A 27,516-nucleotide genomic window follows, 5' to 3' on the forward strand; every position below is an offset into this window, starting at 1 on the left:
TTACAGTAGACTCCCTCTCATCCGGACACCTTTTAACCGGACTACACTCGGCGGAAATGACATCTCTTTAACCGGACAATTTTTATTAGCACATCGGTTTAACCGGAATAGATCGCCAGGATGTGGGCGGTACTGAAACGGCTGTTCTGGTCGGAAAGATTTGAGACCAGTGATCATGTACATCTAAATACAATCCTCTCCTAAATTTAAGTCAAATATTTGGGCTACATAACGTGTTTTTGGGGACGTCGGAAACGGAAAACCCATTATTCGGACGTGCCTAGGTCCCGAGGAGTCCGAATAAGAGGGAGTCTCCTGTAAGGCCATTTAAAAAAATGAATTGTACTTTTTTTTATCCTGTTAAAAAATAGGTGTTTTTCATTTGACATTTCTCTAAATATAATAGTTTCTACAAACACTAATGGTGGCACAGTTTGTACGTATACCCTGTATATCATAAGGTAGGCTGACCATGTTAATTTTTATATACTTTTTACCACATGTTGATAGGATTATTTTGGTAATTTTTTTTGTTTTTGGGGGCCCCCCTGAAGCAAAAGAAAGTGGTTTTTGAAGTAATGTCTGTTTCATGGTATCCTTTTTTGAAAAAAATGTTGATTTTAGCGAATTTCCCTATAGGGAAGTAGCTATTACCGTAGGTCTCATGGTAAGACCTAGGCCCGGGACCGATTTACTTTTTCATTTTGATGTCCCCATAGGCCAAAAACACCATTCGTTAAAATTTTGTATATCTATATACAGTATAGCGAGATATGTGTCCATCCGTACGATTATTTTATAGTATTATATTTTTATCTATCTATATATTAATAGGCAAGCATGTTTCTTTAAAACCTTTTTTCTCAGCTCGTGTGCATCGTAGGGAAAATCTACGCATACCGTTGGAAAGCTATTTTCCTGTAGGTGTGCAGAATCCCTTTATAAATTTAAATAGGCTCAAAGATAAGCACAAAAAATAAGTTTAAAAGTTGTAAAAAATTAACATGGATCTTATGCGTTGCTATGCTGGTTACGAAATAACAACGAAATATAAACAGAAAATCAAAACAAATGGAGGAAACTCCAATCACATGTTTTATTTACAGTGTGGGGTGAAAATAGTTAAGTGAGTACATTACATATTTTTGGTCGAGTTTCGACCACTGGACGACCTCTCGTTCTTTTAATTACATTGATTGTTGATAGAGTGTGTGATGTTTGTTTACTACCGGTAATCAACAACTAAACAAAACTGTAAAAATTAACGGTTTATGATTTATTGTAACTTTGTGAATTTTCCCCATAAAATATAATATTAGTTACACCCCCCCCCCCCCCGTCCCCCTACCCATGATAAAGGTTGTTGACAAGATAATGGGAGGAAAAATGGAAGAATGTGTCAGATAGCAGATACCATTTATTTATGTTTATTTTGATATATTTTTCTAGTCCATTGATGCCTCCAGAGCATCAAAACAAGTGACTAAATTTCAGATGTCGGACAATCTTTCAAGTTACGGTACCGGTAATAGAAATCCAGATAAATATTTTATCATTATTGACCAAGAAAGATAAAACAGCAATATCCATTGAATTGAATCACCTCTTTCATTATTGATAACACAATGACAGTGGAATTGTAACAGTGCTCCGAGACGTACATAATCTTTGTAATGAAATTAACAAGCTCAATTGATGCTCAACAACTCAACTTAGCTTTGTAATAGCCTACTGTATTTTCTATAACTGGAAATGGCTCAACAGCTGCCTAAAGTATTTTTCGATATAACAGTTGATGGTGAAAAATTTGGAAAGGTTTTTATTGAGGTGAATATTCTGTTGATTTATGACCATCAACATGTGCTTGTCCATATCATCCAGGTTTTATGCAAATTAAATAATATTTAATTTTTTTTTGTAGTGGACAACTATGCATGCAACATAATTATCAAAACTTACATTTTTTACTTTATAATAAAAGAATTAAAATGTTTTTCATGTATTACAATACAGGTCTATTCCTAAATATAACAAAACAGTGCGCTTTTGTAAATAATGAGGCAGTAATTTGTAAATAAGGCAAATAGTAGTTAACGCGGTAAAAATAGTTTTAACGACACAAGTAGAAATTTAGTGCCTTAGAAACTTCTAGGAGTGTCGTTTTTAATTAGTAACAAAGGTACTTTCCTGTTAAAGGGAACATTCATTATCATCGATGATTTTTTTCTCGACATATCGATATTAACAAATTGAAACATATCAGCTGACAACTACGATAAATAAATATTGTTCAGAACCGACAATCAAGAATTTAAAAAAAATATTGAAATAAAACTGTTCTAAACTAACCTAACAAAACTAACCAAACTTGCTGTAACATTTAAAAACTCCATTTAATAGTCTCCACTCGCCTTTTCTGTTATCAAACAGAATTTTTAAATGGTACAGCAAGTTTGGTTGGTTAGATTAGAACAGATTCATTTCTTTCCATATAATAGACTATATTTTAGCCTAAATATCAGCTGTCAATTTGTAATGTATCATAAAGGAAAAAAATCGATATATCTTTTACATTAAATTTTCCTTTATAACCTATCATCGACACTGAACAGTGAAGCTATCAGGCCCGTTTGTGACCCTGTCAGCGCCCTAGGCACAACTAATATTAGTAGCGCCCCTTTGCAATATACATTACAGGGTGTCCACCGACCGGGAAAACCTGAAATCCGGGAATTATGCTCGAGTTTTTTAAAAACCGGGAATCATATGCATGAATTTTGTATAACCACCTGGAATTTTCAATTTACAGCCATCACGAATGACTACAGTGACCGTGGGAGACGACAATATGTCTACACAGCTGCGAGGGATTATCAGAATTTTCCGCGATCGCAGAAGACGATGATGATAATGTCCACACGAACGCAGGAAACGGCAAGAATTTTGTTGCGGTCGTGGAAGACGATGATGGACACATGACTGTGGGATATGATTAACATTTTGCCGCGATTGCGTAAAAGAATAATTGCGATGTCTTCACGACCGCGGAAGACGATTGTGATATCTACAGGACCGCAGGAGATACAATAATGATTACGAGGGATGATCAGAATTATTTCGCGCAAGACGATGATAATGTCCACATGAACATGGGAAAAGATCAGAATTTTGCCTCATTCGCGGAAGACGATGATCTATACAATACATGGCCGAGGGAGTGGGATATGATTACCATTTTGCCTCAATGGAGGGAGGTGATTCAATTACTATGTACAGTACTAACCAACTCGGGGGACGATTAATGATGTCTTCACTGCCGCGAGGGGTTATCAGAATTTTGCCTCATTCGCGGTAGACGATGATAATATCCTCACGACCACGGAATATGTTCATATATTGCCATGATTGTGGAAAATAGTAGAAATTTGCCTCAATCGAGGGAGACGGTTGCAACGTCTACACGGCCGGAAGGGATTATCAGAAGTTTACGGCAATCAAGCAAATTTTTATTTTCAAATTTTTTGGTGCCCCCAAAAAAGCCAATTTCCTCGTGCCCTAAGCTCGTGCCTATTAGGTAAATCAGCCCTGGATGCAATGACTCGTACCCACCACTAATTGCGCGACGCATTACCAATTAAACTAAACAGCTGATAAAGTTAGTTGAAGTTCGAAGCAATACAATATTTTTTCTCTCAATCCCTGAACCTCGTTAGTCCTTACTCGTGTTGAAGTAAAACAATGCTGTTAAGTGAATCTTTTCAATTCAAACTGATCTGAAACGGCTAGTTTAAACAACGGTTGTATAGGTAAAATAAAATAAGAAAACCACATTAAGTCAATTTAAAATCTCACCCTAGATTTATTTCTAAATTGTCTCCTTCCAAGAAAAGTTATAGGAGCTCCAAATACACACTTCAAGTAATTAAAAGTTCTTAGACAGCTTTGAGATTTATTAACTCACTTTTTTTCAAAATTCATTGTAATAGCCCCGTAACTGCTATACTAATGGATTTACAGTACCTGTCAGAAGATCCAAATAATTTTTTAAAAGTTTTGTTCTAAAGAGCATATAAGCTTTATTCTGAGGATTGTAAGCTTTGTTCCAAAGAGTGTAAATTTGTTTCATCGAAGATTGTATAGTTTCTCCGAAGAGTGTAAGCTTTGTTCTGAAGAGTGGAAACTTTGTTCCGAATAGTGTAAGCTATGTTCTAAAGGTTGTAAGATTTCCAAAAGATTGAGCTTTGTTCTTGAAGAGTATAAAGCTTTGTTCCAGAGATTGTTAGCTTTGTGTTTCACTGAGTATTAACTTATTTGTACTCCAATAATGAGCATAATACTAGTGAGTCTTATCTTTAGGATGAACAAGCCTATTACAACAATATTAAAATATAGTTCTCTATTACAGCTAAGGAGTGATGTTGTACCAAAAACAGCAGAAAACTTCCGTGCATTGTGCACTGGAGAAAAGGGATTTGGTTACAAGGGTTCAAAATTTCACAGAGTCATCCCAAACTTCATGTGCCAGGGAGGGGACTTTGAGTTGGGTACAGGAGTCGGTGGAAAATCAATCTACGGAACTATCTTTGACGATGAAAACTTCATTTTGAAGCACACTGAAGCGGGTAAAGTTTTAGCTTTTAATTAACTATTCTTAAGCATAAAAAGCAAGAAGAAGAACTAAGAATTTGTCTTGTAAATTCGGGGAAACATTATGTTCTTTTTGGAATACACGACAGAAAAGGGAAAAGCAATGAATATGTTTTTTTAAGGAAAAGTTTGAAACTAAGGTTGGTGTTTAGAACTTGGAATTACAATGCAATGTAGAACATTGTTTGTAAGGTAATACATTCTTGCACATTTCTTATATTTTTCAGTTTGAAAATGCAGGCTTTTTGTAACTTATACATATTTAACAAAAACTCTAAACCTTAAATTCAGAATCCTTACTGTACCTCTTACAGCTCATACTTTTCATCAAATTGCTAGTTTGATGAAACATCCTTAATAATAAGACATCAATAATGTTTTTAAGAGAGACATTACAGTACTTCAGCTCAGCCACCTTTTTTTATCTGATTTCATTGGTAAATTGTATAGAAGAACTGCTAAAAAATTAAAATTAGTTTAGTTCCCAAAATGGTTCCATATCTGTACATGACTAGGACCATTTTCTTTACAACTATTGTGTGATTCATGCTATCATATTTTTCCTTAAATATTAAAAAATCTTTTACAAAATCGGTGTGCCTCAGGAGTAGTATCAATGGCCAATCGAGGGCGGAATACGAACAGCTGTCAGTTTTTCATCACTTACGTCCCAACCCCTTGGCTGGATGGGAAACATGTTGTGTTCGGAAAAGTGGTCGAGGGTTTTGAAACTATCAAGAAATTAGAACAATACGGACAAATCCCAGAAGGAAAACCAAGCGCAAAACTGATCATTCAAGATTGTGGGGAGCTGAAAATATGAAGATTTTGTATATCGTGGAATTTACTTTATGAATGAGTTACTGTGATATCTGTAAAGAATAAACATGTTTTTACAAAACTATGATTTGTAACACAATATTTCCACACAAAATTCACAATTTTTTTGTAATAATAATTTAAGACTCATCATTACAAAAACCTCACATGATTTACTTAAGTTCTGGATGAGAATCACTTGGATTTCTTTTGCTTGGATAGAAAAACATATTTTTCGTCCCGTATAATATGTGTGCATTTTAACTTAAGATTGAGAAGATTCAAGAGTCGGGATAAGGGATAACTCAGTGTGGAACTTTAGTGTACGTCAGACCCAGTGGCGTAGTCAAAACTTTTCCAGTGCCGAGGTCATCATTGCTTAGGAAAAACCAGTTAACCAGGGGCCACCTTAATAATAGGGTTTTTGGAAAAAAGCTAAGTGAGAACGCTGCTCCCGCCCCACTACACTACCCTCTGGAAAGCCATACAAGTATATAAGCTCCAAGACTGTTTTTAGAGTGACAATATGAATTCATTCATATCAGATATAATCCAGTAACCTAACGCATTTTACCTTGCATGAAATAGGGTAGTAGGTTTCTTTTTTTTATGTTGTTTGTAATAGTACCGTGATGCTAAATCCAAAGTTTCGACCTCAGCGACCTTCCGGATCACCTCCAAAAAGCTTAAAAATCGGTGGAATTTTGCACTATTTTTACGTTTGTCCAATTTTGACCCTGAAGCATCACTTTTTCATGTAGAACTACCATAACCATTTTTAAACTATATTAAATTACCTATCATATAAGACCAAAATGGTTATTACAGGCCTAATAGTTTTCAAGATATGACTCCGCAAACAACGGCTAAAATTACCAAATTTTGATTTTTTTTTTAGTTTGGCTAACTTTAATCCTAAAGCATAACTTTATCGTTATTTTTCATTAAAACAACCATAATTACTTTGAAACTGCATTAAATTACTCACAATTTAAGACCAAAATGGTGATTATAGGCCTAACACATTGAGAGATATGCCTCTTCAAGGTTCATAAAATCTTCCATAAATGTTTGTATTTTAAGAATCAAGTTGTTCAATTTGGTCAAATTTTATAAAAGAATCATAATAAGAATACAAACAAATTTATTTCATTTTAAAAACATATTATAACTTTTTTATTGAAGAAACCTATGGTAATTAAAATGTTTATACTATCAAGAGGAATTGATATAAAGAATGAAGATGCAACAGTGAAAAAAGGTTTCAACTTTGCTGTCGTTCTGACATGCAATATATTACTTCTTTTATGCCAGGATTTACTGGCACTCCTCGGGACCTCCTGTCCTGTCTGTGCTGTATGAATTGAGAAGTAGTGGGGGGAAGGACCAACTTGTTCAAACTACAGCACAGACACTAGAAGGACATGGATATAGGTATCCTTACATGAGCCTGATAACAGATAAGGAACTCTTACACTGTATCTGCCTGCCTGCTTATGAATTTTCACAATTTCTTGATAAGGAATAAGATTTAACAACCTTTAGGTATGCTATACCTTTAAGAATTAAATCAAGAGGACAAATTGTAACAAATTTTGAGAATTTAATTGAAAATGAGACTAATAATATGATTTCTTGGGTGAAAAAAGTTGTCTCAATTTTAAATTTCAAAGTCCTATAACTTTTGAACGCCTCAACCCATCAGTATGGGATTAACTGCAGGATGTATATAATTCAAATATCTACAATATCTGACCAAAAAACTATATGGCATCATGAGTCATATCATGGTTGTTTGTAGGTATATGACCACAGGCGTCCATACTCCCCTTGGCACTGTATGTGGTATTTAGCTCTTTCCTGTGTTAAAACTTAATTCCTGCGTAAACTATAGGTTTTTATTGGTATTTTTTGGTTTCTTACCTTGCTCCAACTAGTACTCTTTTGATATATGAGGTATCAAATGAATAGTGATTAATTTGAAAAATATTAAAAAATAATGTAAGGTTTGTACAACAAAAATCGCATAAATTCTTGTAAATCTGACTTTGTTTTTGATTTATGAAGCAAACTATTGACTTTTTATAGTCTCAATTGGTTTTATACCATAGTGGGTATAGTGCTCTAGTGTAATAAAGTATTTTCAAGAGTTAAAAATATATAAACTGTAAGAAAATAAACAAATAAAGTAAAATGTTAGCAAAAATAATTTGAGTATTTTGTTTACGTAATGTTTTTCACTCATTAAATATGATTTTTTTTTGTCTAAGTTAGAATTGTATTCCATTTATATACGCTTTGTGTAATTTAAAATACCATAATCTTATTCAAAATTATTAAATTTAAGCTTTTTGCCATTTTAAAGTTGAAATCAGAAAATCTGTTACGCAAAATCAATTTTTTTCACCTATTAAATGAGCTTTATTTGTATATCTTATAGTTGTATTCATTTTATACACTCTTTATGCAATTAAAAAACCATAATTGTATTCAAAATTATAATATTTAAGCCAATTTTAAGCATTTCAAAGTTAAAGACAGAAAATTTGTTAGGTCAAATTAGTTAATTTATGTAATGTTTTTGACCCCTTAAATGAGGTTTATTTGGAAAAAATACAGTTGTAATCCTTTTATACACTCTTTATGCTATTACAAAAGCCATATCTGTATTCAAAATCATAGTATTTAAGCCATTATTAGGTATTTCTATGTTGTAAACAGTTTAATTTAAAATAAAAATTACGTACAAATAAATAAATACCGTTCGTCACAGGCCTGTGTTCTATCCCCGAGAACCATTTATTGTAACAATGTACGTGTGTGTTTATGAAGATAGATACAATAGATTTATTTCCATTTAAAAATAAATTGTTATAACACAATCTGTACTCAGAATGAAATAAATTCGTTTATTTTTTACTTTGGTTCCTTTATAAAACTTGACCAAATTGAATAGCTTGAAAGTTGAATCTTAAAATACAAACATTTATGGAAGATTTTATGAAACTTGAAGAGACATATCTCTCAATGTGTTAGGCCTATAATCACCATTTTGGTCTTAAATTGTGATTAATTTAATGCAGTTTCAAAGTAATTATGTTTGTTTTAATGAAAAATTACGATAAAGTTATGCTTTAGGATTAACGTTAGCCAAACTAAAAAAAAATCTAAATTTGGTAATTTTAGCCGTTGTTTGCGGAGTCATATCTTGAAAACTATTAGGCCTGTAATAACCATTTTGGTCTTATATGATAGGTAATTTAATATAGTTTAAAAATGGTTATGGTGGTTCTACATGAAAAAGTGATGCTTCAGGGTCAAAACTTGACGAACGTAAAAATAGTGCGAAATTCCACCGATTTTTAAGCTTTTTGGAGGTGATCCGGAAGGTCACCGAGGTCGAAAATTTGGATTTAGCATCTCGGTACTATTACAAACAACATAAAAAAAAGAAACCTACTACCCCATTTCATGCAAGGTAGACCCTGATTTTTATAACAAGGTTACTGGGTTAATAGGTAAATTAGAAATAACCTCTTTACCATCCTTACTCTTGGAAAGGCTAAAGCGCTGAAGCTCATGCTGTAACTGTAGAACCTTAACCTTTGAACTTAAGTGATTGTTGCACAGTTTGGTTATTATGTCTTGCCTGGAAACAGCACCTAAAATTAGAGATCTGAAAGATATCCACACAATTTTTTGATGGTTAGATTTTTTAAGGTTTGTAAATGAACCCAGTTGCTCTTGATCTGGGCTTATAATGGTCTTGAGTTTTACTAAATTTCAACATTCTTTTTTATCTTGTCTATTCCACAAGAAATATGTTTTTGGGTCCAATTCTTTCTTTGTAGGACTAAGAAAATTAGAGAAAAAATCTATTTCTGTCAGAAATTTTTTCATAACTGAAATGTTTGGGGAAGTCAAATGAATACAAATTACCAAAACCTTTTGTGGAATTTCTGTACTAAAATGTGATATTTTTGGTGTACTTTTATTGAATATATTTTCTTACGGACTGTGTTTAGGACTCTTGTCCATGGCCAACTCTGGACCTAACACCAACGGGAGTCAGTTTTTCATCACTTACACCTCAACACCGTGGCTCGACGGAAAACATGTGGTGTTCGGCAAAGTTGTTGATGACACTTTTGAAATTATTCAACAGTTAGAAAACTATGGTACAATACATGGCACCCCATGGAGACATCTTCTTATAGAAGACTGTGGAGAGGTTAAAGACTGAATTTTTGTATGTTTTAAATTTTGAAATATAGTTGCTTAGTCCCATGAGCCCAAGCAATTATTTATTGATTCAACACTGTACCTACGTGTATTATTTGTTTTTGCCTTATGAACACAAAATACCCTATTCTTATCAAACATGTTTTAGTGGATGCACAATAAGGAAAAGTAAAAAAGTAGGAATATTTGTGATCGTGATTTGATCATGTAAATCTTACAAATTCTTTACAGCGACTTCCAACCAAAGCCGTTCACCTTTTTTTCAGGTGGGCCTTTTCCACCAAGCAATACCATAAACTAGTGAACCCAGTGGTAGAGTTCTTTGTTATAACTTCCCAAAGATCAAATCAGCGAACACCAAATACTACAAAATACAACCACAGAGAAGTTAGAGGATACATGCTTTGCTTATGGAACTAGCATGCACTTTTAGCTCTGGTATGTTGGGGCAGAAATGTACTAGTATCGAACAAGGAAGAGCCCGATTGGTGATGGCGACATAGCATACTTGTACAGCCGTTGTACGGTTGTAGGGTCTTCCTACCGCATGAGCGCTGTAGTAGGTGATGGTGAGAAGGGGGGGAAGGCGAGCAGAAGGGGCCGACGAATAGAATTATCTCTACATCAGCAACTGGTATTAGACACCACCTAAGTGTACCATTGAATGTATCCTTTGTTTCTTACTTCTCTGTGATACAACACATGCTAAAATGCTATTCAATTTGTCGTAAGTCTTTTAGAAGTGACATTAAGCTTACCTTCAGAGAAGAAAGACAAAGAGGATACATTCAATGGTACACTTGAGTGGTGTCTAGCAAAGCAACAGTCGCTGGGCAAATTCTATTCGTCATCCATTTCTGCTCTCCTACCACCCTCGCCATCAAAAATTCGTGCTCACCCTGTAAGAAGACCCCTTATGCTACATCTGCTGTACAAATACTACGGCTAAGTGGTCATTGCAGAGTATAAAAGGAGTCTAAAGGCGCACAGTTGTCCGTTGTCTCATAAGGCTGTATCCTCTGCATATTACTTCTCTGTGGCATACAATATCCCTGTAAAGGGACCTTTATACTTTTCTCTACTTCTTTAAAGAGGCTCACATTTACAATATTCTTTAACAACATTCGTGCTCTCTTATGCGTTTGGTTAGTTTAAGACTTGCAGTTGTATAAACATTTTGGTTAAAACCCACATTGATAGGTAAAATACTTTCAGCCTGTCTGAATAAAGATTAAATTAATGTTTCCTTGTATAGATGAATTATTCATGAGTGAAAATTTAAAAACATACGTTTTCATGTCCCTGGCCTTTTACTTCGTAGATACTGGATTTTTAGTTTATCATTATGTGTTTTAGTATTTTTTGGGACGGGGGCACATTTATTTGGTTTTAAATAGGTTCTAGGTATTTTTTTTTAAGTCTCAAAATTCACGACCATGACGTGTCCCTAGGGTACATTTTACAACTTTCACGCTGTTTTTAGACTAATTATTCATGCCGAAATATATAAAGCCATATTTTTATGTCATCAATGGTTATTAAACTTACAAAAAAGGTGCATATTATAATTTTATTGTCATTGCAAACTGACTACCATGACAAAATAAGTCTGTCCCTCGATTTGGCGTCACGACCATTTGGGAAAAATTTTCAACTTTGGAGCACGACAGTGGCAAGCCTGGCGTCGATGGAGTCAGTTGGTTTTAGAGACTAGTTCGAGGTGTACGTTAGGATTGTAGTGCCGGTCGTTTCGAGTTGAAAGGAGGAATTACAAGATTAATAAAGGAAAGATTGTGTTTTTTGTAATGTTGGTGTGTCCATGACCGTACGTAGTCATTCGATGAAGTAGACATGGTGTTAATTTTTGTTTATAAGATATTTCAATTGCTAGATTAACCTAGAAGGCCACTTTGTATCCTCGAAAATCAGGTGCAGGGCCACCGCCAGAACAGAGCCAAATAACACGTAATTTCACGACCATCGCAGGTTTTTTCACGACCAATCCAGCCTTATGTATTATAGTGTGTTTGGTCGTGACAATAACTTTAATATAATTGTAAATTGAACAGTTTAGTTCAATTGAAACACATATTTTTATTATAACTAACAGTAGAATTGAAGGAGATTTAGATGATTTCAGACAATTCACGACCGTACCGCTTGTCCCTGACCATCACGTTTATGATTTCTATCATAAAAATTTCAAAAATTAAAATATCGTCATATTTCAATGTTTTATACACAAAATAAGCACACCTCTATACAAACATACAGATTTTTCGGGTCTCAGGTAAGTTTTTTCGGAGTTACACAAACTTAAAAAAAATTTTATTAGCTTTTTTCAATTTTTTGAGTTTTTTTTTTTTTTCTAGAAAGACTAAATATACCAAAAGCTCAGTGACCTTTTTATTGTATAATGGTCATAAAAGTCAATTAGTTTATAGCAAAACATAGTTATAAAAATAATATTAACTATTTTTAATATTCATTTAAACGTCTGTTATGGTCGTGACAGGATTTTGTGTTTTTCCACTAAAGATGCTCTTTAAAAAAACACTACCAAAGATATTGCGTTACCATGGGCAATTTTATGAAACTTCAAATGTTAATGGAATAAAAAAAAAATAAAAGTTTTGAAAAAGGGGGAAAAATTTTGCAAAGTGCTTTTCATGAAAACGTACGTTTTTAAATTTTCACTCTATGGATCAACTAGTCATTTTGGTGGTATATTCCTACCCAGTACAGTATGTAAAGAGTGTGTTTAGTTGTTCATTTTTAACAACGTGTAGGGCCTACTAACCATCTTAGAAATAATGTTAGCTAAATATTATAATAAAGGTATATAAGAGTGTACACCCATACATGTGTACAATGTACAATGTTTATTGACTATTGGGGACCTTGCCCAAAGACTAAAGCAAATGTAAAATGTACCCAAAGGTAACATTAAAACATAACTTGTGACGACAGTTTGATCGTTTGACGGAGTGTGAACTCAATACCCACATTAGGCCTACACTCACAAAATAACCTTTGGATAAAAAAATGACGAGTAGTCTATTTGCAATATCCAAAGTCAATGATTTTACGGAAAAAATATCTCCCGATATATCGATATCGCCGACGAGTAGTTAAAGTGGTTGGCCACCTTGAGCGCTGCAATCGCTACAATCAGCTGATTCGGTTCCCGCGTTCCCGGCAGTGTGTCGTCTGCAGCAGCGGCGGTCAGTCAGCTGTTAGAACGACTTTGTATCTATACTGTATTAGTTTACGAACTGTCAAGTTGTTTTGTCTGTAATGTCTAACTCGTACAAATATCAACAGACGAGCGTGTACGGAGTGTGTGAAGAAGAAACGTCAAATTACAACGACTCTAAGTGCTTGTGTTTTTGGGATTTTCTGATTCCTTTCACCAGATTTTGGGGCGTCTTTACTTCCGTCGGTAAGTGAAGATTAAATTTACTTAGAAAAGATTGAAATCTGATTTCAGTGACATTTCGAGTGTTATGCAAGTTTGGAATATATTTTCCATTATTTCCACCAATTGCTGTAACCTAAAAACAAATTAACCCTTTGCGGTCTCAAAGCCATTTCGGAAAGTTCCTCTAAACTCGAATTACCAGCCCTGCTGGACACGGCTACGTTCTATAACATTTTTGTCATGCTTACACGGTGCCGTGCCTCACATGTCGTACGACCAGCACTGCTGGCCACTACTAATTTCCCCGTCAGCTCGTCCGGCCATTAAAGGTGGCCATCCAACCCTTTTTTTACATTGTTTTGTAATTCTCCCGTAGGTTGCAGCACTAAACAGAGATAGTACCTCGATTCACAGAATCACAGAATAATAACATTTTATAGTTCGGCCGCTTAGAAAGCGACCTCCTCCAGCATTGGTTTAGCATTAGCGCGCAGGTCGTTTTCTAAGCGGCCGAACTTTAGTTTGTATGTCTACGGTTTCCAGCTCTGTGTTACGCCACTTTCACTGTAAAATAACCTCAACTGTCAGTAGTCAGTGTGTTGTTGTCATGTAAAACCGTGATGTGAGGCTACATACTAGGATAAAATATTATTTATTGTGTAACTGTAGAATGACTGGGACAGGTTTTTGGATTAATCTGTTGATATAAGAAATGAACTAGTTCAAGGCCTTGTTTCAAGGGAAACGGGAATATTGTACGTCGTTTCCATAGCAACATTAATACTTTTGACGATTTTTAAAATTCAATAATTTATTATGTATGAACTTGTACTATAACCTTTAATTTTAATTGAATTTCTTATTTCATTAGCTTTCAATAAAATACAATAAGATTGGACTTATTTTTAGTTTCAATGTGTAAAACATTAGCCCTTACTATAAATGACAGAAACAAAATTCTTGATAAAAGCTAGTGTAGCTGGGTTGGCAGAGTGGTGACCAACCTAACCTAGAACCAAAATGGCCAGCAGTGCTGGCCCTGGCCGTACGACCTGAGAGGCACGGCGCTGCGTGAACAATGACAAGCTGGCTCAGAAACTGCTGTGCATTCGAGGGCAAAGAGTTTTAATTAGGAACTAATTCTTATAAACTGGAATATCTTACTTTAATATGAATGTAATATAGGGAAGATGGATTTATTTTTTTATTCTTGGTTTACATTTTTTTAAATGACAGCTTCATTTATTTCATTTTTATTTTAAGGTCAATTAAAAAATATCTTCAAATTGATACACTTTAATGTTATACAGGCCCTACCTACTAGAGATGATTCGTAGATTTCGTAATAATAATTTTAAAAACTGAATCAAATCATGTTTGTTAGCACAAGTACAGAGTTTACAGCTAAATGTACGGTTGCTTCGTTATTTGTATTATAACATTTATACGCCCCTTTTTAAAACTAAGCATAAACGGTCTTTTAAGTAGCCTATATAGTAATCATAGCCAAAAAATTGTATACAATTAAGAAACATATTACATATCCTTCTAACACTGTTAAACAAGTTTAATAAATATACTGTCAAGTTTAAAACTTAATTACAGGATTTATATAATTTTATGACATATGTGTATTTACTGCGTTTAAAGCATACTGTGTTTTGGCATTCATCAAAAAAACATTAATTTAATGTCCATTATAAATAAAATAAAATAACAGTTAAGACATACATTTAACCTATTCCTTGTGTTGGTTAGTCTATGGTTAAACATTAACCTAAAGGAATAACCAAGTAACTTTAACCGTTAAAGTTGCTGTAAAAATAAAGAGTGTGCATGGATAATTATCTAAATTTATAATCGCGGCTAAAACAATAAAACTACTAATTCATTGATTAAGAATTAGTACAAGTAAAACAGTAGTTTGAAGGAGGAGTTTGCACTTCTATTAATTGTTATACAGTGTCAGAATTTAGATGTATTTGTATTGTTTTCGTTTTCACACAAATTTAAAATAATCTGTTTGTAAACTGTATAGTGAAATACTTTTCATCCAAACTAAACTGTTAATAGGGGTTTTTACTGAACTATTTACTCAACCGGAAAATGTAGTTTATTGGATAACTGAATTGGAAAACAATCGTTTGTTCGTTGGACATCGATAAATTGCTAATTCAATTCCCATTCTGTTTACGTTCACAGAGCACAAAATAACGTTTGTGTTAGTTAATCTTTAGGCGAGAGAGTTAACTGGTAGGGCTGCATGTTTCTTTACTTTCCGGGTATTGAATATTAAGTATACTCACTAGTAAGAAATTCATGGTATATTTAATTATATTATAAAGAATGCCAAAGGTTTGATTAAAATAAGCTACGACTTTTACCGTCTTAGACAAGTTAGCTACATAAAAAACAGTTATATATCAGCTCTGATTGTAGAACACACGCGGTTTCTATAATCAATGGACGAATGGAGATGATCCGTGTGTATTTTTATTTTTAACTAAAATTGGCTCTCCTTATTTGCCTTGTAATAAACGGCAAAAAAAAAAACGGTTGGTAAAAAAAACCAACTGATTAGATCAGCTGTTTGTTTTGCCATCAGCTGTTTTTTTTTACCATCAGCTGTTTTTTTTTTACCATAGCCGTTTATTACAAGCCCAATAAGGAGAGCCTTGTCCATTGTTGAACAATCAAAAACCCTATTATTATACTAAGAATTTTAAATTTGTTGCAATCTATTATTGTTTCTTTTCGCGCTACTTGAGATATTTCAGCTGATCATTTTACTCTTTTTTAAAACAGTGACGCATGCATCAGACAATAAATATACCGCTTTCACTTAAAAGCTCCTAATGGCGTTATCAGAACAAGTGCTTGCTAATTTTATTTTCTAGTGATATGGGGTAAGCAATATTTACTGTGAAGATACAATCACATACCACAGTAGGCCTATTATGTAGAGAAGGATATGGTAAAAATCACGTATATAGAATCTCATTTCTCGTGCAGCCCATTCCAAGTATCAAAGGTGGTGCACTAAAAACCACTTAAACCCTAAAAGAAAGCCAAAAAGCAATGAGTGTGGTCTTAATTTTGACTGCATAAACTATCAGAATTCTTTACCAATAAAGAAACATAGTTTCATTACTAAATATATCCAAACGCCTATATAATAAACAATATTCAATCAATTTGGAGTGGTTCGGATATAGTTTGCTCTTCAAAATTTTATTCTCAAGTTTAATTTATATTATTTGTTGATAACTCATAAGACATTTGAGGTAAAAAAACTATAAACACCTACAACAATACATTTTATTCTTGGAAATTCTCATAAAAAGGACATAGTGAAAAAGAGGATACCTTACACTTAGTTTCGCTACCAGGCAAGCTCCAAGGCGAGATACCATTTTTTCAAACTTGGAAAATAAATAACGAAACTATGACAATTCCAACGACACAAAATCGTTTCAAATTAAGATTTGTTTCCAAAGAACACAAGCGCAAGATGGGCGTTTCTGTTTACGTTGAGATATTTCTGGATCAGCTGGTGGGCTAGTCTGGTGATGGCGATGACCCAAAGTCTGTGACGTCATTGCGGTGAACAAATACATCAGCTGATTGGATGCTAACTACTCTCATTGTAAACAGATATCTCACCTCACTAACTAATAGTAAACATCAGCTTACACCTTACAACTAATGATTAAGAGGAAAGAGTTTGAGGACATGCAATCCTCAAAATATGAAGTCGTAATTATACATTTTATTAACATTTCAATGGTCAATAAACTGAAAGGTTAACAAAATGCAATAAAAGTACATTTTTAATTTTACCATAAACAGTCGCAGTAATAGCAAGACTCTAAGTATACAGTAGAAACTCGATAACACGACTCTCAAGGGGATTATTAAATAAGACTTGTTATCAAGGTTGACTTCCTATTGAGGTTTGCAACAACATGTGATAAGGGCTAAAATAAAATTCAAGGGGATTAGAAAATGACACTTGTTAAAAAGGGTGACTTGTTATCAAGGTTCCACTGTAATTACACATAGACTTTAGCACCGTTGCTAATATAACCAAAGAATAACAGTTTTAAGCATATATCACGTTTCTAGAATAAATATTTAAAAAAACATATAGCCTTCGTCTTCAGTTTATTTTTATATTTTTGTTCTAAATGTATGCACAACAAATATGTCTAGAGGCTGTGAATCCACTACTTTAACTGATCGTAAATAATATGAAAATACTAACAAAACAGGTAATGAATGTGAATGGTAAAATAGCAAAAGCTCTTCAAAACGTTTGGCCTGGTCATAATGAAGGTCCTATATAAACTAATAGAGAAGTAGTGTGTAGAAAGAAAATGTCAATTGTGTTCTAGGAGTAAGATGAAATTATTATAGTAATTTTGATGTGACGTTCAAACGAAAAAGATTGATAAATATCCACTTGGGTGTCTAAATTCACAATAAAAAACTTTAAAAGCGTAAGAAGTGCATTCATGTATTTATAGTACCTACATTGAATCCCAAACAATAAATACATACAAAATAAAACCGCGTAGAGAGAAAACAAACATTTGTGAGCAAGCTTGAGGATTTATTTCCCAATAATTCTTGGGACAAAACTACACATTCTATTAGACCTACAACTCTAACCTATACTCCCTAAATTGTGTAAACTGGTGAAAAACTCCACAAGGGACTAAAATGGTCAGTAAAACAAAGGTAAAACAAAATCTCCAGCTGTAAGACAAGACTTAAAGCTCGCCAGTTAATTGGTCTTAAACTACAAGCAGTTCTTCCTGTAGCTGCATCAGTTTTCTTCGTCATGAAACACTTGAACGATTGCTTATAACACCGACAGTTAAAATTCTTAAGAACAGTAAAACTGAAATGCTATTCTTTGGAAAATGTAGCATTGCTTTTAAAAACAATCAATTTTGATTGAGGATGGAATAAGGGAAAGATTAAACTATTTTAGCATAAGAAATAATCTAAACCATCCCAAAATGTTTGGCTTTGAAGGTGTAGGCTGAATTAATTGGGTTGGTTTTAAAATTAAAATAAGAAAATAGTGTCTTTATTAGAAATATATATCTATTATATCTATTATTATGTCATGGTTATTACATACTTATAAATTATTGTATAAATATAAACAGCTGTCTCGAGTTAGTTTTAGTCTTGTTTGCTATAATGTTATGTAAGCCTACATTCTACGAGGGTGGAAAAAGTCCTGGGACGGTTAAATAGTTTAAAAAGTAGTAAGGATAGAGCTTTAAATGTGCCACACAATTACCCATAGCTTACATACGATAAATATTGTGCTTTGACATATTTTTAACTGGAATCTACTAAGTTCTAATAGCCTTTGCTTTAGGCCTCTTTTATGCACGACGTTTTCGGTCGGGCGGAATCGTTGTCCCTTTTATGCAGTTTCTCCGCCGAGCGGAATATGCTAGTTTTTTATGATGCCCGCGGTGGGGGTGGTCAGTGCTGCAAACTTTGTTCATTTTACAATCGTCAGTGACCCAAGATGGATCCTTGTTTATTGGTTTATACCTATTTGTGCGTAAAGGTAAAGAAAAATAGACGACGACGATGGAGGTGGGCTGTACAGTGTGTACAACCGGTGAATGATAGTCTTAGGGTTGAAAGCAGTGACAGTGTTGGCAGTACTGCATGGTTGCCAATGAGGTGGTGTGATTGCCAAATTGTAAAAACTGTCAGCGGTGTACAACAGTTAATTCCCATATCAATCCCGGGTATACCTTTGATACAACAATTCCCATGTCAGTCCCGGGAATAAAGTCGTATTATTCCTACGAAATAGTAAGTTTGTATTATTCCGTGGATTTAAACAAAAATGTAATTCTCACGCAGTAATTTTTCCCCAATGACATTTCTTTATTTGTACTCTTCAATCAATTACAATGAATAATGATAATATATTTACAATGATTAGGCGATTTCAATACTGTGGATTACAGAGCGTGGGGTAGGTTGGCAGCACTACATTCCGCCCGACGGAAAACGCAGTTGCATAAAAGGGTTCCATTTGAACCTATGTAAAAACACGCTCCGACGAAACGCCGAAACTCGGCGGAGTCTTAAGTCCTCCGTCGGCCTCCGACGGAATGCTGAAACGCGACGGAGATTCCGTCGTGCATAAAAGGGTCACATTTGAACCCATGTTAAAACACTCACCGACGGAAAGCCCGATAGATTCTGATAGATTCCGCCCGACGGAAAACGCCGTGCATAAAAGAGGCTTTAAACAACTACTGTAAGACTTCTTTCACACCAGCGCGGTGCGGCACCGTCCCGCACCGTCGATGCGGGGCGACCCGCAAGGCCCTTTCACACTAGCTGCCCGGATCCGGGCGTTTCCAGGCCGAAACTTTGTGATTTTTGGATGCATTTCATTCAAATAAATAAAAGTAATGTGGTTATGTTGTATCCGAAAATCAAATACAGTGTCCCTTTGCTAAATAACCTAATTGGATCGATGCTGTGTGTGTAAAAATGTCAATTCATTGTGTTTTTAAAAGTTATGGTAACAGCCGTGGGATAAATCTCGCACCTCAAACATGGTTTCAAATATTTAATGACTCACTTTCTACTCTTGTTATGAAATATACTATAACATCTGGGACCATTTTTTTTCAGTGCACTACAGGAGATAAAGTAATTCTGTAGTTGATATATAAGGATTTTTATGCACATATTTGTAGGTGGTTTCAGCTTAAACAACACTTCATTTCCTTCCATATATTTAGAAGAACATGTAAGTGCTCGTTAAACCAAATGTTTTTATATTAAATAAATCAGGCATGTTTAATACAATCTTTTGTAAAAATTTAAACATGCAAATGAAAGATGGTTTCCTGCAGTGGGGCCTCGTCCTACACGCTGACCTTCAAACTAAACCAAAATATAAAGCTTGGCCAAACTAATAAGCTCTATATAAATTTCAACCTCAATACCAAGAACAACAAACTTGCCTATTAACAAGAGTACAACAAAATCAACCACACTCAACCACTGATAGGCATAGACAGTCAAAACTACTGATTTATGTGCGGGCGAAACCAGCCCGTCCCGCGCAAGTGTGAAAGCGTACATAAGAACCCATGATCTAAAAACTACTCATGCGGTTTCGACCCGCATTGGAAGTTTAGGTTCGTGCGGGTGATTTTTCAACCCGGACGGAGGTTTAGGTCTGTCCGGGTCAACCCACACTGGTGTGAAAGCTCCCATATGATTCAATAGTCTAAACAGCTTCGTCCGGTGCGGGACGGTCCCGCACCGCGCTGGTGTGAAAGAAGGCTTACAGATTATATCAGCTGTTCCATTGTTGCATTGTTGTTGTGTTCAATCAGGTCGTATATTGTCTGTGTTGTTCGTATTGGAAACCAGGTTGGATCCAAGCAATACGATACCACGTAGATTAAACGATTTTAAATACGTAAATTTATTCTCGGTTGTAAATTTTGGCTGACGATTTTTACGTATTGCATAGTGGACGATACTTGATTTTTGGCAGGCCAACAGCTGTTAATGTGTTGTTTTTCTCAACTCACATTGATTATTTTTACACTAGGGCTATAAAGAAATACTTAAGCCCAACAACGAATTTATTTAACAACTAACAAAACGTCTTAAGCACAAATCACGAAATACCGTTTTAGATTTAAATAACACAATTAAAAAACATCGTCTAAAATGTAAATGATACAATTACAAAATAGCAAGATGATGTCATTAAATTTGTTCTTGAAGCCATGCATCTCAACTCCGCGTGAATGACGTTTGGACGTGTGGGCCAGCGACGACAGTGCCAAGTATATTAATAGTCTGGGATGAACCGTCAAAACGTCTTCACTCGACTCAATAGAGGCGAACTTCGTCAAATTTCCTTTCAATTAGATTTATTTGCCAATAAAAATACCTCCGCCGCAGCAAACCTGCCGACTAAGCGAATTTCCATTTGTCTGAATGGATTTTCAATTAAATCTATTTAAATAGCTTTTAGTTTAACGAGTACCTAGGTTTTCTGCTAAAAGGAAACTAATAACGTTTGGTTTTTAGTAAAATTTTAATAGCTTAGTATAAAATAAATACATTTGCCAAGTTTGATCAAAATATATGCATAAACCATCAAACTACAATAGTTTACTTATTCTCTATAAGAATAACATGGGGATTTTAGATTTACAAATTTTTGAATTTTCTCTGTTACCAACAACCGTACAAAAACACTTTGGTATACTGAATTATTTGTTTTTTTATTTGCTCTTTAAAAAGGTCTAGAGAGAAAATGGGAAGCTTTGTGTTTGAGGTTCAAGAATAAGAAAACCCAATTTTCATCCCATAAAACCCCCCGTAACCCCCGTTCCCATGACCCGATCATGCTGGTTCGCTAACTCATTCAAGTTTATCCCGCCTTGCATCTTCAAGCCGAATTTCATCATAATCGAAAAGAAATTACTCAAGTTATCGCGTTCATGGACACAAATATAACTCTCTATCTATCTATCTATACATATAAAAGGCAAAGCCCTCACTGACTGACTGACTCACTCATCACTAATTCTCCCACTTCCCACTTACCTAGGAGGCTGAAATTTGGTACACTGATTCTTTAGGCATTAAATAGGAAAACTGAGTGGTTTTTATTCTGATCGGACACTCGGGCTCCGCCCCAGTGGCTCTGGAGTTTCCCATGTTAACCTAATGAGTACTCATATTTAAATGGAATTAATGAATCATAACAGCTGTTTCAATTAAACAAGTTGGTTCTGTTCTGTGATGTTCAATAGCATTAAAGTTACTAGGATTACCAACAGAGTGCAGCACTATTATTTTTTTAAATTTATGACAACAGCTAATTTGCAACCAAAAGGTGAGTGAGCGCAGCGAACGAACTTCAACCCGGAGGCGAGTTAGCGTAGCGAACGAGCTAACCTGAAGGCAAGTGAGCGCAGCGAACGAGCTCCAACCGTAAAGGTGAGTGAGAGTAGCGAATGAACTTCAACCAGGATGTGTGAGCGCAGCGAACGAGCTCCAACTTAAAGGTGAGTGAGCGTAGCGAACGAACTTCAACCAGGATTTGATTGAGCCATGCGAACGAGCTCACATATGAAGTTAAACGGGGCAAAGCCCGCGGGTACAGCTAGTATATACATATATACAAATTTTGGCGAGTTGTGTTTTTGGCCGCTGGGGACATAAAAATGGAAAGTAAATCGGTCCTGGGCGTAGGTCCTACCGTGCCAACTACGGTAATAGCTACTTACCTGTTGGGAAATTCGCTAACATCTGTTGGAACATCGGAATATAATGTTTTACAAATTTACAAACGCGCCGAACACAAATTGGATTCATTGATCAAGATAGCGATTTAACAGTTTGCGTTGTTCATTTTCCTTTGCTCTGAGTTATTGCTTTTAACGAGTTATGTTTCCTGATGTAAATTGATTTTAAATGTAATGTACACTTTTTCATTTTGTTATCATTAATATCTGTTCGTATGCAATATTTTTTTAAAATTAGGATTTAATTGTTAACTATTACTTTTTCATTTTGCTACTTTGTACACTTTTGGTGTTTTGAGACTTTTTGGGAAGGCGTTTGTTACTTTCTAAGCATAACAAAATTCTTCAGACATTTAGTCAATCTTTTAATCACATGACAAACAGAATCGTGTTGTAAATTACAAAAACTCCCATTTTTTATGTTCGTATAGTAACATTAATTAATTAATATTTCTTAGTACCTTGGACTTAATGCAGAAATACGTAAATTGGTTAACTGGAAGTGGAAAGTACCTATGTCTTGAAAAGTTCATTGAATTTAAAGAAAACTTGACTACCAAAGTAGCAATAACATATGAAATCCATCTTTGCCCTTTTGGAGATAGGTTAACCATAATTATTGTTTGAATTTCCTTTAACCTTACCTACAACATATATGTTTTTCACCAAATAGATGTTTCCGAAATAATTCGTAGTTTCAATAGATTAAGATACCAACTTATAACATAGACTCACTCCTTAAGATAATAAGCATGTCGCATCCCTCATAAGATCTCTCTATATCGTATTCATTATGTAGACCCTTTTACAGAAATGTTCCGCCAAACTCGTAAAAGCTATATCGTAATATCTGTGGTTCCATAAACTCATTCTGTCCGAGCAAGTTTTGCAGAAATATTAAATCGTTTCTCGTTGATAATATCTGTTGGCAAATATTCACGACGTTAAATAACGATAAAAGCCGTTCCATGCGACATCTAAACGATTGTGTACAAGGATATCGGTTAAGTTCCGCCATCTAGATCTGGCAAGTTCCAATGTAAAGCTACAAATATAAATCCTGTGGAAAGTTCTGTTTTGATTTATTTATGAGAATCTAAAATGTTTTTTTTTTAAATCTTGTACATGTTTATTAAAAAAAAGAAACCTATGGTATAATGCTTGTTTGTAATACAATCCTACAAAAATATACTCTGTTGGATTATATTGGATGTAACTCATTCAATATTTTTCTAACTTAACGTGGATGGTAATAAAACATACGTAAAAATGTATGGTACACTATTTTATTACTTTTTTTTACTAACAACCAATAAGAGTAGTGATATAAAAATAGTGTTACATTTTTGATCCTTTACAATTTTGGTAACTAACTAACTTTGGGGGAGTATAAACTTCCTTTTCCATGACTGAATCTGATTTGTCCTCAAACTCATTACATATGTATCTATGCTATACTTAAAACATTTAGACAATTTTTGTATTTTTTCTTAAGGTAGACGTTATAAGTTGCATACTATTTTTTTATTCTTACACTCTTCTATTAACTTTTCCTTAGTAAATTGGCAAATCCAAAATATTAATTCCTAAATTTGTAAATTAGGGGAGTTTGTTGAAAGAGGTCCCAAATCAATGTGCCATAAAAATCTAGATCTTTGGTAAAAGTCAATCCTTCTATAAGTAAGTGTCTTAAAATCCACAATAAATGATAACTACCTGTTTTCTTGGTAATATGTTACAAAGATTCAACAATGAAAAGCGGTAAAATCTAAGTAACGGAAATAAGTAATACAGAGTCATATTTATATTGAATTTGTACAGCAACTTTTATTATTTAAACGTTTTAAAACAATTAAAAGATTGATAACACATCAGAGACGAGGGGATTTAGGTTAGTTTTTGTTTGTCGAGATGTAGAAAAGTGGAGCAATTTCGCAACAATATCATTCTTTTAACTTGAACTCTAGTGAGTCCAGCAATTGCTTTATTACAGAGTGAATTTGTTTTTATATATTTTTTCTGAAAGGATCGTTTCTCGTTTATATTTAAAAAAATCCAGACTACACTGACCAAATCAACAATTAATTTATTGATTTATTAAATTTAGTTCTGCCATTATAATACTTACACTTCTATAAAACACGAACACTCTTTGTCTACACATAAATGTTCAACACATTAATCATTATCAGTTCTATACCTAAGATAGCTAAACTGAATTTAAAAAACCTCTTTTGGATTTTAAGTTAAAATAATAAATATTGTTTGGTCATTAAAAACCTTTCGCTGGACTTTAGTTTGTGATTGCAACATTATTCGTCAAATAGGTCTTTGAAGGGCTTCTCTGGGCATAAACGTAATTTAAAACATCTTCCACCTGATATGAATAATAAATATGATTAATTAATAATTAGGAAGTTTGTTTAATGTTTCATACAAATGCGAAGTCACTTTAAAATTACGTTGAACGCCTAGAAAAAAAATTGAGATCTAATTTCGTGAAGATATAATATTCAGTAATATTTAGGGGATAAAAAGAACGGAAACGTGCTACACCAATAGATGTATGGCTCCATAATGTTAATAAATAGTATCCTATTGCATATCTTCATAAAAATACAGAAAAGTTATATTTTCAACGCACTAAAATAAATGTGTCTAAATAATATTTTCCAAAGCTATGAACAATAAGAATTAAATACATTTCGACAGTTATGAGTTTATGTCTCTTTCCCAGTAATTCTATTTGACAAGTGGACGTTATGTAATGATTTGGTCCAGATTTCGCCTACCATGTCAGCTCTGGGCTGACATATGACATCAGTAGAACACTGGCCGTGCATGTTAGCGGCGATCTAATTGTTGGCGATCCTGTTAACATGACTAGTTCCGAAACGCATAGAGTAACAAATCTACACACATCCTCCAACTTAAAATGAAAATGCACTCTTTAATAAATAAACATAAAAAATATGCATTTCAAATATTGGTATTGGTGAAAAAAGTTATGAACTGGTGAATTTATTAAAAAGTGGCTCTACTATCTGTTCTAAAAATGATTATTAAAGTAGTAAAACTGTGTAAAGAGTTGTGTTTTGTTATGTTTTCTGTCAAATTTAGTTTATACTCATCAATAAAATATATATTTTAGAACTATTTTTTAAAACCTCATTTTCTTATTATTTAGAAACCCTAACTTCACCTTATACCTCTTGTAAAAATATCATTCAATTTAAAATGTCGATGAAGATGTTTTTTTTAAATATACACCTTATTTTAGTAAAAAAATCAGCTGTTTGTAGTTTTGGACAATTTAAACCGTCATTGTATTATTATAAACGCATCTAAAATGTTTGATTTATATTTCGACAGATTGTAAAAAAACTTCATACGTGTCACAGTAATAGAATGAATTGGTATGTACGGGAATCGTTTTGTATTTACAAATTGTCCGCGTCATCCATCTACAGTTAAATTATGTAATCAGTTAGTTATCAATTTCACAATTATATGATACATTTAACACGTATTTTAGCTTATTAGCTGAAATCATGTGGTGAAAATTTAATTAAAATTATTTACAGTTGTGATAATGTTTATTCATTTGGTTATCATAATAGTTAATGTTAAGATCCACGTATATAATTCCTACAAAAAAAATTCTTTATTTTCACAGCAACACAGATAGAGCACATATGGACAGTTATTGTATTTTTGTAACTTAATTCAAAATTTTTAGTCCATATCTTAAGAAAGATGGTTAATCTAATATCTAATTTTTATCATATTATACATATTATACTGTATTATCTGTACTATCTTTTTTTTTGCTCTATTTACAAGAAGAACCACAAAGGTCACTTTACAATAATATTAAGAAGTATACCATAAATAATAAATATTATTGTAAACATTAAAACGTAACAACTATAGAAACAGATAAAATAAATAAATTATAAAAAAAACTACCGTTAGGAACTAATTGCTTTTGAAAACACAATCTTGTTTGTTATATCATGTAATATTTCAACTAGTTATCTACTTATACACATCAAGGGCTTGTAAAAATAGTGGACTTAAATGTCAATGAGCGTAGTTAATTTCATAATAATTTTTTAAGGCGTTTATTTTTTATTTATCCATGGTCTCCAGGCACGCTGTCAAAAGTGATGAGATGTGATTATGACTTATTTATAAACTAGAACTTGTTCTGAAGTGTTGCCAAAGATAAACGCCGGTTGGAGCTTCTGTCTACATGTAGTATCCAAAGTCAATGACATAATGTATCATACACAAAGTTGCTAATTACCTGCTTAAAGGCCTTCACTGTCAGCTGTTTGTTAACAATCACCAGTCAGCTGATCGTCGAGGCTATAATTATCAGCTGACCACAGACCAGCTGATCAATCTTATTTGTCTTGTCATTAACAGTAATTAAAATCTAATTGGATAGTGATAAAAAGTTTTGTTTAAAATATTGTCTACTGTATTCTCACCTGTTAATTATTTTTATGAATATTTCTAAATCTAAAATTGTTGATTGTGTAAATATAATCGTTTTCATGATATTTTGTCCTGTTACTGTTGGACAGAAAACATCCAAAATGTATTGTACTGTAAACACGAGATCAAAGATAGTAACAAACCCATATATACGAGAAGTATATTATGTTAAGATTTGTGAATTTAAATCTAAAAGTTGTATCAAATGAACCAATTTAAACCCTTTACAATTTAGTGTTGTGTTTAGGAGTATCGAAATACAATCTATAGCAAAACAATAGACCAAATTAGCTGAACTTTGGAAAAAGTATTTTCGTACCAAGAGGAGTCATGAACACTTTGTTGTTATCATTATTATGGCTTAATTGGTGTTGTGACAGGCCCTCCGAAATCTGAGATGGGGATTTGGGAAGTAAAAATTGGTTGGTTACCATGGCAACAATAAGAACGTCCATAGTGTTTATAGTTTTGAGTTATTTTAATCTACTAGCAGAGTAGTACCCGTCCTTCGTACGGGGTTGGCATACAAGTATAAAATGCTTATTGCAGTTA

The 27,516-nt window shown here is 33.7% G+C and overlaps 2 protein-coding genes across 4 annotated transcripts in view; both read left to right on the plus strand.

Moving 5' to 3' along the window:
• The first annotated feature begins 1,629 nt into the window (after positions 1 to 1,629).
• LOC128983176 (peptidyl-prolyl cis-trans isomerase-like) lies at positions 1,630 to 9,756 on the plus strand. 2 transcript variants are annotated; one of them, XM_054402362.1, is made up of 3 exons: positions 1,630 to 1,827; positions 4,406 to 4,622; positions 9,492 to 9,756. In XM_054402362.1, the coding sequence occupies exons 1-3, from the start codon at positions 1,753 to 1,755 to the stop codon at positions 9,707 to 9,709; spliced, it is 510 nt and encodes a 169-aa protein (XP_054258337.1). In that variant the 5' UTR covers positions 1,630 to 1,752; the 3' UTR covers positions 9,710 to 9,756. The 2 variants fall into 2 exon arrangements, with proteins under 2 accessions (XP_054258337.1, XP_054258336.1); XM_054402361.1 differs by lacking the exon at positions 9,492 to 9,756 and adding an exon at positions 5,253 to 5,501.
• A 3,165-nt stretch (positions 9,757 to 12,921) lies between these two features.
• Positions 12,922 to 27,516, plus strand: part of LOC128989761 (uncharacterized) — a 91,010-nt gene continuing 76,415 nt past the window's right edge. For both annotated transcript variants that reach the window (XM_054411801.1, XM_054411810.1), the window contains exon 1: positions 12,922 to 13,150. In XM_054411801.1, the coding sequence (XP_054267776.1) occupies positions 13,006 to 13,150 (145 nt within the window). In that variant the 5' untranslated portion in view covers positions 12,922 to 13,005. The remainder of the gene's footprint in view (positions 13,151 to 27,516) is intronic.

This window comes from Macrosteles quadrilineatus, unplaced genomic scaffold (genome assembly GCF_028750875.1).
Source record: "Macrosteles quadrilineatus isolate MER2022 unplaced genomic scaffold, UCM_ALF_1.0 Scaffold_1__1_contigs__length_201487025, whole genome shotgun sequence".
Classification (NCBI taxonomy): domain Eukaryota; kingdom Metazoa; phylum Arthropoda; class Insecta; order Hemiptera; family Cicadellidae; genus Macrosteles; species Macrosteles quadrilineatus.